The sequence below is a fragment of the Lonchura striata genome, chromosome 13 (assembly GCF_050655825.1).
Source record: "Lonchura striata isolate lonStrDom1 chromosome 13, ASM5065582v1, whole genome shotgun sequence".
Classification (NCBI taxonomy): domain Eukaryota; kingdom Metazoa; phylum Chordata; class Aves; order Passeriformes; family Estrildidae; genus Lonchura; species Lonchura striata.
Window position 1 is genome coordinate 2,408,993 of NC_140715.1, and position 18,615 is coordinate 2,427,607.

Sequence of the window (18,615 nt, forward strand, 5' to 3'; positions counted from 1 at the left end):
GAGAGAGCACAGGCAGCTGCAGCAGCAGCAGCCATGTACACATCTCTGGCAATAAACACAGGGAAGGGACCTCAAGGACTCTGCAGTTGAGGGAAACATCTACAAACCATCTTTCAGCAGGTGAAGTTGTGGTTCTTAGAGAATATAATGGTTCTCTTGTCACAGGAGAGAAGGAAATAAATCTTGATGTAGCACTGTGCTGGAAAGGATGGGCCAGTTGTGCCAGACTTGGTTTTAAAAAGAATGACAATTTGGTGAAATACTCTGCAAGGACCCTGTGCAATCTTGTAGCAACAGCACTTCAGTGACCAAGGAGAACACTGCTGCCCAAAAATGGCTGTGGATACAGTTCTAGGTCTGATCAATTATTAAAATATACCATAAATAAATATCAGATTATTTATTTAATGCATATTAGCTTACAAGCTTCAGAAAACATGAATATTTAGGAAATATTTGGGAGAATCTCTTATGGTAGCTGTTAGATTCTATTTAATTATCTTCCTTTGATGATTTCTGCTTTAGAGATGAAAAAGTAACAACTTTTCTTGTGTTAAGAAAACCAGACAACGCATGTTTTAAGAGGAGCTTTGGATCAGTTTGAGAATGCTCATCTAACTAGAAACCTTGCAACCTCCAAAATCATGAGTGGCACATAGAGAAGTTGTCATATTGACTGTTTGCTGGCTCTGTCTAAACAGCAGTTGAGGACTATCAGGCAAGGTAATAGGAGTCAGGTCCAAGTATGGAAAGATGGTGGTTCCTTGTGCAAAGGGTTATATTATATTAAGTTCCTGGCTGAAGCACCTGTGTTAAAGTGGGGCAGGGATCACAGCGTGACACAGAGAGGAATGCATGGAGTGAGTATAATGCCAGGAACAGAGGAACTTTCTTGATTCCAAGTCTGCCATTCAGCTCAGAATAAGCACCAAGCCAGGCTATATGCTCCAGTTCTGTGAGTTTTGTGAGAGGGAGTTAGCCTGCTCAGATAATCCATCTCCAGCACCTCCTAGCAGTAGGGACAGTGCTCTTGCTCCCTCCTCCCTTCCTGATGGGATCTTGGGGAATTAAATGGCTGAGTGCGCTCAGTGCTGCAGCAGGAAACAGGCCCAGGGTCTCTATTGATCAGTGGCTCAGAGTGTGGGAGGAAGCTGACTTTTCTGTCTCTGCAATTCTGTGCTCTGTGAAAAAGACTGAGTGCTGTGGTTATTTTATTGGTTTGCTTTGGTTTAATTTTCAAAATTGGTTGATAGGCAAATTTGAGGAATAGTGCCATCAACTGGGAAGTATTTTTTCTAACTGAAAATATCACATGGTTAGGTAGCAGTGCCCAAGGCTCTGTAATGTATGTTATAGCAGCACTGAGCTGGTGGGGGTGTGTTTATTATTGAGGTTTGTTTGGAAGGACTTAGTGTGCTATGGACTGTTCACCTGGCTACAGTCTTCTGCTGAGGATTAAAAACAGTGATGAAACTGCTGAAAACCCAGTTTTAAATGTTAATAATGTTGAACCAGCTTTGTGAGATGCTTAGGATGAAACTGCAGACTGAATTAATTTAATTTCTCCAGCTGCACATCGTGTGCATGCAAAGTACTATGAGAATAGGCAGGTAATTTGTTTCATTGCTTTCTTTGGGCTTGTAGAGTTTTGCAAATGAACCTTTACAAACCTGTGCTTTTCTTGATTCTCTTTCTCTTTTTAACCTTTTGTTTTCTAACAGGAATGTCCTAGTGGGGTTGTTAATGAAGAAACATTCAAACAGATCTATGCACAGTTTTTTCCTCATGGAGGTAAGTGGAGTGCTTTGTGTCTGTCAGGGCTCTCGAAGTTCTAACATTGCTTTCTGCCAGCTGGCTGCAAAACTGCTGCAGGTCATCCGTGCAAGAAATGGGAATCAAGCTGAAGCTTTGAGGGGTTTTAGACAGAAACACAAACATCAAGGTAATAAAATTTAAGGCCCTTGAACAGTTATTTCACATATAAAAGTGAAATAACCCCCATAAAGATTGCCCCTCGATGTCAACTCTCCATTCCCCAGGTCCAAAACAGAAACTGAGGGTTGATGCTTTGTTCTGTTCAGACTTCCTGTTGGCAGAAAGTGGAATTGCTTCCTCTCCATGTGTCTGTGCTTCCCTGCTGTTGAACTGCTGGGCATTTAGTGTCTAACACAGGAGGGTATCAGACTTCTTTTTAGCCTGAAAATTTATCAAAACCTCCTTGAAATTCTTAAAGCAGTTTTTAGTTGATAAATAAAGTCCTGGATACCTGAAATGATAACTTTTGGTGTTTATGGGACTAAGATAGGGCTAAGTAATGAATGGACATATTAAGGTATTGTATTAAATCTCTTAAATAATACACGTTTCTGCCTTCTAAAAACTTCACCAATCTATGTATTTTAATTGGATGTGTTTTGTGGGAATGTGTGTTCTCAGATTGAAAGAAATTAGTCATTTAAGTGTCATTTTAGCAAAAGATTAAGTATTTGAGGCTTTCCAAAATATCCCACTCTGTAGTAGCTGCAGAACACTCTCTTTGGGGAAAGATGACTGACTTTTCTGCAAGGGTGTATGTGTGCATGTGCATTTACTTAAAGAAAGTCATTAACAAGTGTTTTTTCTACTAAATATCAAAATAAAACACATTATGTTTATGTTTTACAAATGGTAGGACCTCAAAGACATACACCTGTAAAATGTTTGCATTAAATTTCAGCATGAACTTGATGATTTCCTGTTGTGATTTTCTAAATCCAGCAGTTTAAGATTCAAAAGGACAAAAATACGCCTCTAGGTGAGATTGCTCTCCAGCAGCCATGGGTCAATATCAAGTTACTGGAGCAAGATCCTTTTGAAGCTGGGCATTCTCTGGGGGGGGGTCTCTGCTGTTTCTCCTACAAAACAAAAAGGTAGAGAAAGGATGCTGCATATTGCAGTCACTCCGATGTTTTTGCTGTGTTTCCTGCCATTTGAATCAGACACTCGTGGTTGGTGGGGATTTTCTGCTCATTCTTTCAGGCAATGCTCCAAAATCCACCGTAATAAAAGCTTCTGTATTTCAAGGCTGTTCTAAGGGATGGTGCCAGGATTTTGCAAGTCCATGATAACATTTACTGGTTCACAGAATACCTGGCAATGTGTCAGGGTTGAGTTGTATACAGAAGGAAAATAAGTTCATTACTTGTTCAGAGCCATTAGTGTATGATGAGTCCCTGCCCTTTGTGCCTTTCAGATGCCAGCATGTATGCACATTATCTCTTCAATGCCTTCGACACTGCACAGAATGGCTCCGTGAAGTTCGAGGTGATTGCTTTGCATCTTCCTTCCATGCCATTTTCTCAATTTTGTGGTTTTAACCTTTTCTGTCTAGTCTTCATTGCAAAGTAGTAGGAATTGTTGGATTAAAGATTAGAGGTTTCACTATAAAGTCAGTCAATGCTTTCAAATCTCTTTCACTTTTGTTTATGCAGATGCAATTCTATGTCAGTAAGGAAAGATCTAGATTGTGCTAGTCAGGATCCGAGGGGGAAAGTGCAGCGGTTTATTCAGCAGAGAGGAGTGGCTGAGGAGAGTCCCGTGTTAAAAGAGATGAGGGACAATAGAGAACTTGCATCTTGTACCTTCTGCAGTCATCATGCATTGCATGATGTGTTGAACAAGGATCTCAGATACTTGAAAACTAAATGCATGCTTTAACTAAAAGGCCTGTTGCAGTGGCTGCAAACAACATCTGTCCATGCTCAGCCCATAGCTGTAGGAGTGCAGCAAAGGGATAGACTTCTGGAGAATGAACTTCATAGTTTTGAGGACTATAAAACTCCTATAAAACTACAAATCATAGGCAGTCTTGCCTTTGCTATCAAATGTCCAAAACCTCTGGTAATTTCCAGGTACAACTGGGAAATATGTCCATTCATGAAATGTAAAATGGGGATGTTTCTATATGTATCTGTGTGCCTCTGTGGCAAGGGCTGCAGTGGGAGGTTTGCATGGGGCAGCTCCTCAGTAGTTGAAGGTGTTCAGAAACCTAAACAGACTGAGAACAGGAAAATGCTGTTAAAATAACAAATAAACAAACAAACAAAAACAAACCTAGAAAGTGCTGAACTTTCATTCCTGGCAGATCAGTCTCTTAACTGATTGTCAAACATGAGACTTTTGTCCCCTTTTTTATTGACAAATTCAAATTCCTCAGAGGCTTGGCAAAAAGGAGCAGAGGTTTTCTAAGCATTGCTGCACTGCCCCATGCAGAACTCATGGAGGTGACTAAAGCTATTAAATGAGTTATCAGGAACTCTATAGCTCTGTTAGCCTGAAGCTCTGCCTGTGCTAAAAATCTCCTGTAGCTATGCTACTCTCAGTGCCTGAGCCACAGTGCAGTATAATTAATAAATCACAGTTATCAAAAGCAGTAACTTTACTGTAAGTAAAGAAAACCAATTAAAATCATATGTCCCACACTGAATAATTAGTGGTGGGAATCACATCTGGTCAAGTCTGGCAGATTTTACCAGAGAGCAAGATCTAGGGCTCTCTGTGTCAGAGGATTTTATCTCTCAGATAGGATTCTCTCCCTTCTTTGCCAGCACCTCGGTCAGAAGGTAAGAAATCATCAGCTTCTACTTCCACAGGCACAATCCAGCTGTGTTTAATCAGATGGTGGCAATCTCAGAGACAGGTACTTGCAGCAGGAAGGAGAAAAACTACTGGAGCATCTGGCAGTGCTCTTAAAGACCAGATATCTCAGTGAATGCATCAACCATTGAGTTCAGTCAGAGAGGGCACATTTTTGGAAAAAAGAGCCAAAACAGGTTGATAAGCATATGCTCCATCCTAAAAAATATATATCTTTTGACTGGCATTGTGTAAAGAGGGTGACTTAGAAAAGGATATTATGAGAATTTACACTTCTCTCTCTGCCCCAAACCAGGATTTTGTGATGGCACTGTCCATTTTGCTACGGGGAACTGTTCACGAAAAGCTGAGATGGACATTTAATCTGTATGACATAAATAAGGATGGCTATATAAACAAGGAGGTAGGGCTATTCCTGACAAATGTGGTTGATTTTGGAAGGGAGAGTTGATTGGGTTTTGTGCAGAACACAATTAATTATACATGCAGCTAATTGAACATAAATCAGAGTGGACTCATGCATTTGTCTGTGTGTAAGCAAAGTGCACAGTGGTCTTATTGCATGATTTTCTAGACATATTTTCCTATATCATGGTACCTTTAATGAATTGTGTTATCTAGGAGTAAAATACTGGTTACAGCTCTGAGCCACATAAGCTTGTGAAGGGGAGGGTGATGGTGGCAGTACTTTGTGACTGGGGCTTGAAGGCTTGCTTTCTGTACAGGGAGATACTGTGGGGGTCATCCAAAGCAGCACGACTACCAAATCCTTCATTGTTATCTGTTTTTATCTGGTATTGCTTGTTCCTGATCTGTTTTTATCTGGTATTGCTTGTTCCTGTTACGGGAAGCCTTGGTTTTGAGCATGGTGACCTTGAAAATATGTCAAATACAACTTGGTCCACTCAAACCCATTGGGCATCCCTGGAGGGTTTGCAGTTACTGCCACTGGTCATGAAGCTGTGGGACAATTTGTGCAAGGTATGGGGAGGGACCAGATTCCCAGTTCCAGCGGTGAGGGTCCCTGGCCCTGCAGGAGGCTCTTTGAACAGGGTTGGTGCCACAGTACAGGGCTGAGCACAGCCCTTGCTGCCAGGACCTGCTGTGTCAGAGCCAGGCCTGGGGAGGGGAGGGAGCACTGGGAGCATGTGGCATTGCGGGGACAAAGGGAAGCAATTCTTTCTATAAGGTGTTTGTGTGTCTGGTACATATGTCTCCATGCACATGCATGAGCATTCCAGGTGCTGATTTGTCATAGGAGAAGGAGGGTGAAGAATAGGGAAGTACAAGACAGAAATGGGCCCTCATTTATCTTAATTTCCTTTTTGTGTTTGTGTTGGCATGCTGCCATGGCAGGAAATGATGGATATCGTAAAGGCAATTTATGATATGATGGGAAAATACACATATCCAGTGCTCAAGGAAGATGCACCAAGGCAGCATGTAGAAGTATTTTTCCAGGTACCTGGGTTTTTATTGGGTTTTCTTAACACTTGAGCTAGGCACTGATAGACAGACTTTCCTGTAATGTTGAGTCTATACTTCGCTATATATTTCAAAATAAACCCTAGCAGACGCTCAGCCTAGCATTGCAATGCCTGCTGATTTCTTGGCTCCAAAGGTATCTCCCATGTCTCTTAACCTGACCCTTCGCCTTGGGTTGTGCCACGTCCAGTAAGTCTGAAACCTCTGGATGTGTTGCAGGCCTTCTGTGCTGCTTCTCTCAGTTGCCCTAAGGACTGACAGTAATGTGGGTGTGGGTCTGTCAGGCAGTGAATAAATAAACAGTGGAATAAGGACAGAGGTTCTGGTGTGTGTCAAGAAAGAAGTTAGAGATAACCTCAAAAGTGCTCCAAATCCCAGAGGAAACAAGTCCTTAGCAGTTAGCCAATCCAGCATTGACCTCTGGCCACTTAGTCTGTGGGCTAAGCTTAAGTGCCCAGCTTTATTCAGGTTGCATCAACTAAGGTACTATACTGTGACAATACTGTAACCAATGTAAACTAATTTTTACATTGTTTTATTTTGCAGAAGATGGATAAAAACAAAGATGGAGTTGTAACTCTAGATGAGTTTATTGAATCGTGTCAGGAGGTAAGGACTAAGTTATAACATGCAAGGAAAGCTCTATCTCATGTCACATCATTTGCTTCCCTTTGGATAAACTCTATTTGAAACAAGATGCTGCCCAGGATCATGGGTTTTCTTTGCTATGTGGGAAAAAAAATCAAACAAACAAAAAAAACCCAACCAAACCAAAACAGCTTCAAGACTGAGTTTGTGATGCCCTGTGAAGCCCATGACTTAATAACGAGGTAGGGTGAGGCAGAATAAGGGAGATAATGTCTTCATTTGAAGTGATTTTACTTCCTGAGTGGACTGCAGTGCCTGATTTACAGACAAGCAGAGAACTGTAGAGAAAGCTCTTAACTGTCTTAAGTTGTTTTGGGGTTTTGTTGGTTTGTTTTTGGTTTTTTTTCTTAATTTTGAGAGTCTGCTGCTGTCTTTGTGTGCTGCCCTGTATGTCATTATCACATTGCTGGAACTGCCAAGAGCCAAAGGTGTCTCAAATTCTTACAATTACAGTACTGAGTTATAAAACCAGTTGATGTTTTCATGGTCAAACATTAAAAGCAAATGCTGTCATAAGAGCAATGATTTTAATTTTTCCTCTGTTGTGAAAGTAAGCCCCCTCTTGAAAATTACAGATATGAGGCTGGCTGTGTTAAGATTTGTTGGTACTTTTAGCACTGGCACAAAGAAGCATCTTCATTAGCATGCAATTGGCCTAATATTTGTTGTCTTAAACCTTGATTGTGTGACTATTCGCTCGGAGATATCTCTAATATATGACCACTACAATAATAGTGTAAAAGATAACCTCCACCATTTAGCGTGTTTATATTGGTGCACTGAATTACTATTGGCCCTTCTGTGCATTTTAGATTGCCTGGAAAATGCTTTCAAGTTCTGCAGCTGGACAGCTCTTCTGTCCTTGAGCAAGGGAAAGGTGCTCACTTTGGAGGGCTGGGCTGGCTTCTGTTGCTTTGGTGTCAAATCTGGCTCTGGCCACATCCAAGACTTAGTCAGGGACTTCAGGCAGCCAAATCCTTGTTTAGCAGATGCATACTAGAAGGCTAATGTTTTTCAGTTACTTCGTTCTTGGTCCCTCCTGATTGTTTGACTTGGTTTTGGCACCATCTTTATTTAATCAATTGTGTTGTGTATTATTCTGCATGTTTGTAACTTGCCTGTAGGTGTGTGTATGATCAGTCGTCTCAGTACTGAAGCAGCTTTACTTTACCCATAACTATTGGATTTTTAATTTTCTGTCCCTGTTTGGTTACTTCTGCTGCCATCCTGACATTGGGAGCTGGGCAGGCTGATGTTTCCTGGCAGGCAGGAGCAAGCCCTGCAACACCAAGATTTATTCTTTTTATCTTTATGAAAAACAAACCAAAGTGCACAGCAGTGCTCACCTGTGCCATTGCAGCAGCTCTGGATTGTGGACAGTGAAGCCCTGGCATGACCCAGGAGAGGTTGATTGGCTTCCCACTGCTACTGAGTGAGCAGTGACAGGGATGATGCAGCCTTATAAAATGACTGAGGAATGCAGTGGAATAGATCTCTTAAGCTGCTCAATGTGGAAATTTGTTTTCATGTTACAGGCAAACAGCTGCTCTGAACTGAATTCCTGGGGGGAAGAGCCATCATTATGTTTTTGAATACTAATCTGGTTCTTATCTCAAAGTAAAATTCCAATACTTCAGGAGAAGTAATCCAGGATTTCCCTTGTGTCTGTCTGTAACTTTCTCATTTGGCTCTAGGAAACTCGGAGAGGTTGAGGTTGCACAGACTGCATGTGTTTTGAGTTTGAACTGGAATTTTTGGCAGGAAGCACTCCCTCAAGGCAGTTATTTCAAAACCTGCCATTCAATTTGGACTTGTGGAGCACATTAGCCTAGAGCACATTTGCACACCCGGGGTCAGTGAGGGGTTCTGAGGGTTGAGCACAGGCACCAACCCAGTGCCCTGCCCAGCACAGCTGTGCTGGACATCAGGCTCAGGAAAAGACCCTGTGCTTGGTGTGCCTCAAACCAACCCAGGGCCAAAGCACAAGCCAGCTGCTGTGCTGAATCAGACCTGGGCACTGAGCCCCAGCTCACAGAGTGGGAAAACATTCCCAGAGCAAGGCTGCTGTCTGCCAGAGCAGCTGCAGAGCTCCCTGGTGCAGAGGCAGAGTTATGAATTGTGTGTGTCTCTGCTGGTTTCATGGGAATATCTTCTCCTTGCTTTCAGGATGACAATATCATGCGATCCTTACAGCTCTTTGAGAATGTCATGTAACCAGACGAGCACCGGAGGAGTCTGATACTTCTGTGTAACAAAGATCTTCTTTCTAGGTGAAAGATTTTACAATTGAACCATGTCCAGTGTGCGAGGATTTTGTATGACATGTCCAACCAAATGACAACAGAATGCAACTGATTCCACCTCTTCTCCCCGGAAAATGCTGGTGGACTTTTGTTTCATTTTGGAAGCATGTGAATATTTTAATAAATCCTATCAAGAGAGAACTGCTGCTCGAAGTTCATTGAGTAATACAGAGCATTGTTTGCTATGCACAAGTCCTGCTTTTAATCTAGAAAGCTTAATTTCCTATGATAACACATGTTGATAGCTATTCAGCCATCTATTGCAAGTGACAGCTCAGTCCATACCTCTGTTTAGCACAATGTTCTGTGGATGCCTTTGCCATTAATCTGCTTTGACAAAACCTGAATCTGCCAGGGCAGTCTGTGAAAAAATGAACAGTCAATGTACCTGGGACATTAAACAGACAGCCCATGTAGCCAGTATCCCCATTTCTGCAGAGATCCTGCTTATCCTCTTACATACACTGGTGCCACCACGCTGAGTTTAGTGGAGTTCTTTGTGAACATATTAACCAGGTGATCTTCATGCCAGGGCGAGTCAGAAAAGAGCAGAATGTGTTGCACATATTAATATAAAATACAGAACAAATCTTGTTCGGGAATGGTAAGTTTCCAAGAGACCAGGCAGGTGCATCAGGGCTGGTACAGAAAGATGAACACCTGCTCTGGTCCCATCTGCCTGCTGAGTCCCAGGGACACCAGGTGATGCTCCACTGTGCATCTCAGCAGCACCACAGCCATGTGCTCTGGTCCTTTTGCTGTAGTTTGGCACACATTTCCTAGGTTCATCACTGGATGTTACAGTCAGGTCTTACCCCTGCTTATTTAAGCTTTCTTGTTTGACTTACTGAAGAGCAAAGATGCAGCTGTGTTTCAACATACAGACCTTGGCAACCACAAAGTGCCCAGTACACTTGACTGAGAGTTCTTGAATTCTTATTAGCCTCAGAATCAGCTCCCAGGCCCCATATTTTTTTCCTACAAGGCAGTAGCATGCCTTATATAAGCCCCATTTCTTTGCTAATGCCAAATAGAGTATTGGTTTAGGGTTTGGATTTTTTTTAATTAATAAAACATTAAAGTTCATATAGTGAATTTACACCAAGGTTGGATGATTTGTCAGCTAGGGAACATCAGAGCCTTCTGTGAAGAAGACTTTTAGGAAAGCTGACCCACCAGAGTGCCATTGCCATCTCCAGGCAGACAATGGCTGAGTAGTGAAGGGAAGGAGGGAACAGCCAACTCTTCCAGCTGCTCAAACCACGCAGATGGGACAGTCCCTGCCATAGTGCTGCATCACTCCCATCCAGTAAGCATCTATTTTTATTGTGTTAGCACAGAAGATATATTTTTAAAATTATCTAAGTGGAAGGTTTTTATAATACAGAATATACGGAATTCCTCACTTCTGTAGCCCTAGTTTTATAAAAAATTCATCTATTGAATCATTCCTGACTACAGAAGTAGGTCTGATCAGTCCTAGCATCATGATAATGTCAATTCCCCAAGATGGGGCATTTTCCCCTTTTACTGTGCTCCTCCATACACTTCTGTGTAGTCTTAACTTTATTTCTTTAAGTTGTTCCCTTGTCATCAAAAGTGCTATTCAAGTGAATGCAGGAATGACATGTCTGCAGGAATGACACCTTAGTCCATCTTGTTAATTGCCTTTCATACAAATACCATTAGTGTATTCCTCCAAGAAGTGATCCAGCAACTCCATGAGGGACTGGGATTTGCAGGAGTGATGCTCCTGCTGTGGGAATTCCTTCCCTCCAATTGTTGGGTCATTTAGGTTTTATTTAACAGGCACTTCATAAAGACATCAGTTGTAGCTGAAATAATACACAGGTTACACCATTCCTTCTTGATTCTTCTTGCAATTGCTTTAGCAAATGACAGAATCTAATATATTTACGAGGTTTTCCCTTCCACCAAAACTGCTTAATCTATTATTCTAAGCAGTTCACTTCAGCAGAGGGAGAAGTGGCCAGGACAATGGAAATTAAGCATCTGGATCAGGCTAGCACAGTGTCTTTTTCCTCTGATAGTCTTGCTTCAAGGGTGCTCATGTGATGGCACATAACATACGGAAGTGTTTGGAACGTGCCCTTTTCAAAAGAAAACATTATTAGTTGCATGATGCCATATCCTTGAATCTAAATTAATTTCTGGAGTTACTGTGATTAATTTGGCCTCATCTGTGTTTCCTGGCCCTGCTGGCAGCAGTTCTGTGGGGGCTGCCTTTGTCACCGGGCTGACACTGTTTTCTCTTGAGTGTGGCTCCTGTTCAGCAGCAAACAGCTGCTGTCACTGTCAGTGCCTGCTGATGTGCATTGTTGATCAGGGCACCAGTACTGACCCTGCACTTCTGCCATCTCCTTTGCTGTTTCACTGTGCCTGCTTTTCACTGCCAGGAGCAATGAGGGTGCATCAGATAGAGAGGGACATACTGAGAGCCACACTGAGTCTGCCCTTAGAAGATAATGAGCTTTGATTTGGATCCCACTGGAGTCAGTCCCCTCCCACACGCCCCTGATGTTCAGCCCTGGGTTGAGCTCTGTGCTTCACCTGAAGCCCACAGTAGCTGGATGACTCGCAAGGTGTCACCCACAGCTGCATTTTCCCAGAACTCAGATTGCAGAATCTATCTTGCCATTGCAAACCAAATTATTTCCATGTGTTTGTCCCTGATCCCACTGCTACAGCCAGAGGCTGGGATGCACCAGTGCTTAGAACACCTCTGGGATTTCCATCAGCAGCATCTGTCCATGGCAGGTGTGCTCCAGCCAGCAGGTGAGACATCAGTGACTGTGAGAGAGCTGCTCTCTGCATGGAAATGGCTTTGGGTTTGTTTTTCATGTTTTCTGTGAATGTTACTGTACTGTAAACTTGCCAAGCCTCTTCTTGCTAATAAATGGGGCTTGCAATATTTATGACAAACACTACTACAGATTTCTAAATAAAACACACTATGCTACTCCAGCCTCCCACCCTCATCAATCCTCCTGCCAGTAGACAGAAGGCAGTCAGATTCTCTGGCAGCACTATCAACTGTGCACATTTTCTGCAAGTTATGAATGTTTAAATAATGTCTGAATCAGGACTCTGACTGTTTCATGAGTTACAAACATTAGTTTGCATCTTCATGCCAGCATTTTATAAAGAGAGCCTTTCTAACATGCATTTTAGGTAACAATCTGTTGACAAATAGGAATGTGATAAATGATAATGCAAAAAAAGAAAAAAAAAAGAAAAAAAGTACAATGCCTGTTCTGTGGCTGTTTGTTTTTCTGTTCTCTGAATGCAATGCAATATTATGAGTACCATAAGCCAAGCTAAAAGCTTGAGACACAAAGGTTCAGGCATTATGGGCCGTGGCATTTCCTGACTGCAATATGTGTTGAGAACAATCACCCTTGTGTCTGTGGGTTGCCTCTGGTGAGATGGTAGCAGCAGTGTATCAAACTTTTCTTCTTCTTTATGAAAGTCCCATGAAAGACCTAAGGAAATGTGCAAACAATGTAAATTGTGATAAGTAAAGCCATGTTAATGGATCAGCCATGTATAGCTTCACTGTTACAAATGCTCTTCTCCAATGGCAATTTGTATTCAATTTTGTTGAATGGTTTTAAAAATGTTGGTTTTAATAATAAAAAGCAATACCTGTAGGAGGGCATCCTTTCTTAAACCAAATATGTATTTTTTCTCAAGGGACACTGTCAGGTTAAAAATTTGCAATGACACTTTTAAAAGTGTGACTGAAACATATCTGGGGGCGGGGAGGCTGTGAAACTGAAGTATGCTGTGAGCTAACAATGCCAACGATTTATTTGCATGACTGATTCAGGGGTGCTCTTGCATTTGATGTAGTGGCATACGCTGAACTTGTGTAAAGTTCAAAAATACTCTTCTACCTGCACCACTGATAGTAACTTAGGGTAGTGAAAACTGAAGGCTTACAGGCATGGCTTTTCTCTTCTGCAGTTCTACTTAAGTATAAGCAGGAAAACAGACAATCGTGTTGAAAAAAATGCAAACACTATTTTATGCTATAGATAAGAAAAATAACCCAAAACATCAGTGTCCCTTCAGCTTTGGTTTATTGTAAGCATCCATTCTGACACATTGCGGAATGCAGAAGTGATTTTGCCAGACTATATGTATATGTGTACACATTACATATATATATATATATATATATATATATATATATATGTTTGCTAAACTCCATTGTGTAGGGTATTATGGGTATTATCTGTCTACCAGTACATCCCAGGAAAAAGAACATTCATCCATGCAGAAATATGGAAATAAAGGTGTCTGTGTGAAACGTGGTCTTGGTGTCACTGCAGTGCCTGCCCAGCACTCATTCCTGCAGGGACCTCCTGTTCCCAGAGAGAGCAGGGCCCTCTGGACAATGCCAGACTGGAATTCTTGCTCCCTCTGCAAGAGGAAGATGTGCTAACTGCCTGTCCAACACCTCTCTATCCCTGGGATGTGTCCCAGCTGCTGTCAGGCAAAGCAGGCTTGGGCTCAAAGCAGGTGCGTAGGCTTTTTGTTCACTTTTTGGCTGAGATTTGTTCAAATGTCTGGTGATGCCTGAGTTACTGCTGTGAGATATTGGACAGCTCTGGTTTTATTCTGAGCTCATCACTATTGCAGTCTGAGGATCTTGTCCTGCTGCTTCAGGGGTCCAGGGCATTGCACCTGATGGATGGAGGGACAGTGGGGAGGGAGCAACTCTGCACTGGCCCAGGAGCTATCTCTCACTCTGGAGTACAGTGGGGGAGCCTCAGGCATGTACTACAACTCAGCACATACAAAGTTACTTTGGAATCTAATAATAGCCTTTTTTTTTTTTTTTTTTTTTTTTACTGAGACATTAATCCTATAACTTTTGCTTAACCATGCAGGTCCAGCAAACTGGAAATGGAGAAGGCCCGAACATGTTAGCACATGAAGTCCTTATATCGCATCAGATCTGCACTGTGTGGGATCAGGCATGGGAGTTGCAGGAGCAGAAATTCTGTGTGATGGAGAGTTGGTGATGGACCCACCCCTGCTGCTTGGCCCGGAGAAGCTGGTTCTCTATGAACAAGACCCCTGTCCCCATCAGCCTCCGGGAGGTTGGAAGTAATGAACTGACAATCTCCTGAGCCTCAGTGGATGTGGTTATTTTCAGCCTGTTCTGTTAAAACTTCCCTTGTTGTCTTGCAGAGGAAATGTCTCTCTTTCTCCATCTGTTCTTATAGAGACTGGAAATTGCTGTGGGGCTCTGGCTGGAAGCCTCCATGGCAGGAAGGTGCCTCCTGAGCACAGGGTGAGTTGTCACATTGCCTAGGTCATTCTCCTAGGGACTCACCTGCTGTCCTGTCCATGTGCACAGCAGCCTGTGAGGAACTTGGGGGGTATGGGGTGATCCACACTCCTTGTTCAGGACAAGGGCTTCTGCAAAGGGTGAACAGGGCTCCTGGTGGTGGCGAGAGAGGGATGTTTCCCTTAGGACCTGGGACAGTTCCAAAGTTTCTTGTTGGGATTTGCACCCACAGCCAGCAGCCATGAAATGGAGAAGGGGAAGAGCACCAGTGCAGAGTTCTCCTCTCAGGAATCTGCTCTGCTCTGAAGTCTGGCTGCAGGAGATGGGCCTGGACAGTCACTGCCCTCACCCAGATAACAAAGCACGGGAATGAGCCTGAATGTTCCTTGCAGCTTTGAGCTTCCTTCTCTGCAGCACAGTTTTTCTCAGGACATATCCAAACCCAGCCCTAGTTTCCTCTGCCTCGACTGATGGAGCACACCAGGGATACACTGCCCCAGTGTTTTAGAGTCTGTGCTTTTTACATTGCAGAGGAGTGAATACGTTGATGTTGTGAGGGATGCAGGGGAAGGGCCACTGCTAGTAATGTCCAGTCATCTTGTTGTTAAAATGTCTGTGAAATGTTAGTACTAATCCAGGATTTTCCAGAAGAACAATAAGTTATTTTAAATTGTTGATTAAAAAAAATCCAAGATTGATTTTACAATCCCAGGGTTAAATTGAATTTGTTGATATTTACACAGAAACTGATCCAATCTTTGTGCTCTAAGTATCTTATTGATTTACTTATAAATCAATATAAATTGAAAATATATAACAGTGTAAATATACACAAAGATAAATGTCAGCACAATGTTTTCTGTCTGAACAAATATTCTAAATTTTAGAGAACTCAGAACACAAAGAATTACCAAAACCTTGTTTTCTTCACACAGCTCAAGCTGTTATGGAAAAGCATTTGTCACCAAACAGTTATAAGTAAGAAAAATAATATCCATTGTGGTGGATGAGCATTGCACAGGTGGGAGGCACACTGTCTGAGCTGTAACTGATAATGAGGAAAACTTTTTGGAAAAACCTATCAATGTGTATGACAAACTGAGTTGCAAAAATACTTGTAAATTTTTCTCAATTTTTGTTTCAGACTTTTAAAAATTTACCTCACTTTATTTGCCTTATTTTATTTTGCACTAAGCTGTGATATCATAATGCTTACATCTTGAAGAACATCTACTACAAACAAGTTACTGAATTGCTTTTGGTTCCTTTGGTATTCAAATGATTATGCACAAACAAATGAGATACTTTGAAAGGCAAGGAAGGTAAGAGATTTCTATCCCACCAATTCTTTGTAGTGATTTTACCAATTAAATAAAATTAACAGAATATCAAAGCTTTTTGTTTCGGTCCTATTCTAGCAGTCAATATTTAGGGCATGTCATAAATAAAAAATAGGAATATATGTTGCAGATTTCAGCAGCTTCAAAGTGTCCAAAAGCAGAATTTCAGAACTCAAAAATTCTCTTTTCTGAGGGCACATTAATCTCCATTTGGACCAGAAATCATATTCCAGCCTGTGAAGAGGATATTCAAGGGCTTGAGCAGCCCTGCTCAGCACAGCCCAGAGACATCACTGCAGAAATGGGTATAACATTGCATATACCTGCAGGTAGCTTTAGATACAATAAATGTCATGTTTGAAGGCAGCCTGTACCTTTATGCAGCTTTGGTACGAATTTGCAGTACCTGGGCGAGCTCTGTACTGACACTGTGGGAGCATCTGGCCAGCTTTTGTGTCCCCAGAGCCCCACCAAGGCCTGTAGGAGCTGCCTGTTCTTGGTGGAGCTGAATGGAGCCAGAGAACTGGGGCTAAAATTTTGACAACTGGGAACTAAGGTAATTTTTCACAGACTGGATGAGTCCCTGTGCATTAGCTGTGCCTTTCCTTCAAGAATGAGTCCATGGAGTGAGGAGATGCCTTGTTGTAGGCATCTCCTTGTCTAGAGAAAGTCAATGGCAGTGGGCTGGATCTGCCCTGGGGGAAGAGCCAGAGGTGTCTCATGGCACTGACACAGTCTGGAAGGGATGGACAAAACCCTGCCTGGGTATGTGTTAGTAGACAGAACACAAAAATGTGACAAAGCTGGTCAAACCTGTGCCGTGTGCTGGGAGTTTTGGAGATTTTTTTTTTTCCCTTGGCAAAGAAGGGGCAATAGTAGTGTTTGGCTGGTCTTCTGTGGTTGTGCTTTCCAGATATTCTGTGTTCTGTTCTGTGGGCAGCTTGTCCCTTGCTCTGCAAGTTTTTTCCTTGTTCCCAATGAGGAGTAGCACTGCAGCTCTCAATACCTCAGCTTCCACCCACCACACAGGCAGAGTTGGGAATTAACCCAGGGGACAGCTGGCACTCAGATATTGGGATACTGACATGGGAACTAGCAAATGGTCTGAGGCTTCCATGAGGAATAGGCTGTACCCACCCCACGGCTCGAGACACCTCTGAGTGCTCCCTACTCCCTGCATGGAGCTGGGCAAAACAGCCGATGTTGTCATCAGGTGTGGAACCTATGGATGTGTGGATGTGTATGGATGTATACGGATGTGTGTGGATGTGTGTGGATATGTATGGATGTGCAGATGTGTACGGATGTGTATGGGTGTATGGATGTGCATAGATGCGTACAGATGTGTACAAATGTGTATAGATGTATGGATGTGTATGGGTGTTTGTAGCATAAGGATAATATCACACATTCTGCAGATTCTGTTGTCACAGGCTATACAGGCTGTTACAAGACATTTGGGGTTCAAAGGGTTTGGAGTATTAGGACAGGAATCTCCAGTGAAAGTGTTTTGCTGCTGTAGAGCAGATGCTGGTCATGCCCTGAACAGTCCCTGCCTGGCAAACAGAAAACAAAACACTGTGTATTTGCTCAGAACTCCTCAAAATTTAATCAAATGTAACTAGAAAAGATGTGGCAGTAATTCCCATTGAATTAATCTTTATTAGACTTACATTTTCCCTTTTAAATGTGCCATGGCATCAGATTTGTGTCTCGAGATTGTGCTTTTCAGGACATCACAGGGAGGAGTGCAGTGTTCCCAAAGTGGCCCTCAATTTTCCCAAAGCTTGTTCAGTGGATGAGCCCTGCAGAGACCCAGTTGTCCCTAGCCAAGGTGGCATCTGAGCCATGAGGACAGCTGAGGACACTGCTGTCACTTGCCATTCCACCGTGTGACACAGCCCATCAGCTCTGGATGTGAGCACAGGTCACCAGGGTTGCCAGACTGGAACCAAACCTGCACAGCAGTTTTGGAGGGCTGCAGCTTCTCCCCTCAGCCATTGTTATGTTAGTGCTGATTGCCTGCATGTGGCACAGAGGCAAACTATAAAGTGCATGAGCTATTCCTTCCCTCTGATAACAAGGCCAGAACAGCTCATCAGCTTTATTCCTTCTCTTACCAATCTCCCAGTTCACTGGCAAGCAGAGATATGGCCCTGGCATACAAAAACTCCCTGTGATAATCGTACCAAGGCTCTACCAGGGCACTGCTGGTCCCCACGGTGGGGTCATACTGGTCAGTGTTATGAGTGAGCACAAGAGGCCATCTGATCCAATTAACAGAATTTATTTAATTCATTTAATAGAGTATATGAGAGCAAAGCAAAAAGCAGCGCTGCGGCGACAGAGGGGGAGCAACCGCTCCGCCAAACTGCCGCGCCTGTAATCCCCTAGTTCGCTCTTTTTATCTTCTTCCTTAGTTCACTCGTTTCTTCTGCGCAGTTGCATTCTGTTGCTAGGTGGTCGTTTTCTGCCTTCTGGTGGTCGTGGGATGAAGGCTGGTTGTCTTCCTCACAGGTGTCCTTTGATCTGGGGATTCTCACAGTCTCAAGTATACGTGTTATCTTAGAAATGCATGTTATCAGTTAAGCAATGCAAAGCCTATTGCCTACTACCGCTGTAAAAGGTTAGGAATGCGTATTATCAGCAATTCACAGCCTGTTGCCTATTACCGCTGTAAAAAAACAAACTTCCTTGAAACAAATTACTATCTGCAGCTGCATCGAACAAAAAGGTCACCCTTCTCTTACAATTTCTCCCCTTTTCTTTTTATCCTTCTTTTTGTTCGTTGAACCGCATTAATTCTTTTCTACTAAGCTCTAGATAGTTTTCGGCCTCTACCTGAGTGAGTGATTCATATTTTGATCTTACTATTATTAAATGA

The 18,615-nt window shown here is 42.7% G+C and overlaps 1 protein-coding gene across 14 annotated transcripts in view; it reads left to right on the top strand.

The window, feature by feature from the left end:
• The window catches only part of KCNIP1 (potassium voltage-gated channel interacting protein 1), a 283,696-nt gene extending 270,288 nt beyond the window's left edge, over positions 1-13,408 (top strand). For 6 of the 14 annotated variants that reach the window (XM_085591077.1, XM_085591073.1, XM_085591074.1 and 3 more), the window contains 6 exons: positions 1,722-1,791; positions 3,233-3,303; positions 4,931-5,038; positions 5,992-6,096; positions 6,667-6,729; positions 9,039-12,742. In XM_085591077.1, coding sequence (XP_085447203.1) covers positions 1,722-1,791; positions 3,233-3,303; positions 4,931-5,038; positions 5,992-6,096; positions 6,667-6,729; positions 9,039-9,089 — 468 coding nt within the window. In that variant the 3' untranslated portion in view covers positions 9,090-12,742. Of the gene's footprint in view, positions 1-1,721; positions 1,792-3,232; positions 3,304-4,930; positions 5,039-5,991; positions 6,097-6,666; positions 6,730-8,934 lie in introns of all 14 variants that reach the window. The other 8 variants (XM_085591070.1, XM_085591066.1, XM_085591068.1 and 5 more) reach the window with 4 other exon arrangements.
• The last annotated feature ends 5,207 nt before the right edge of the window (positions 13,409-18,615 follow it).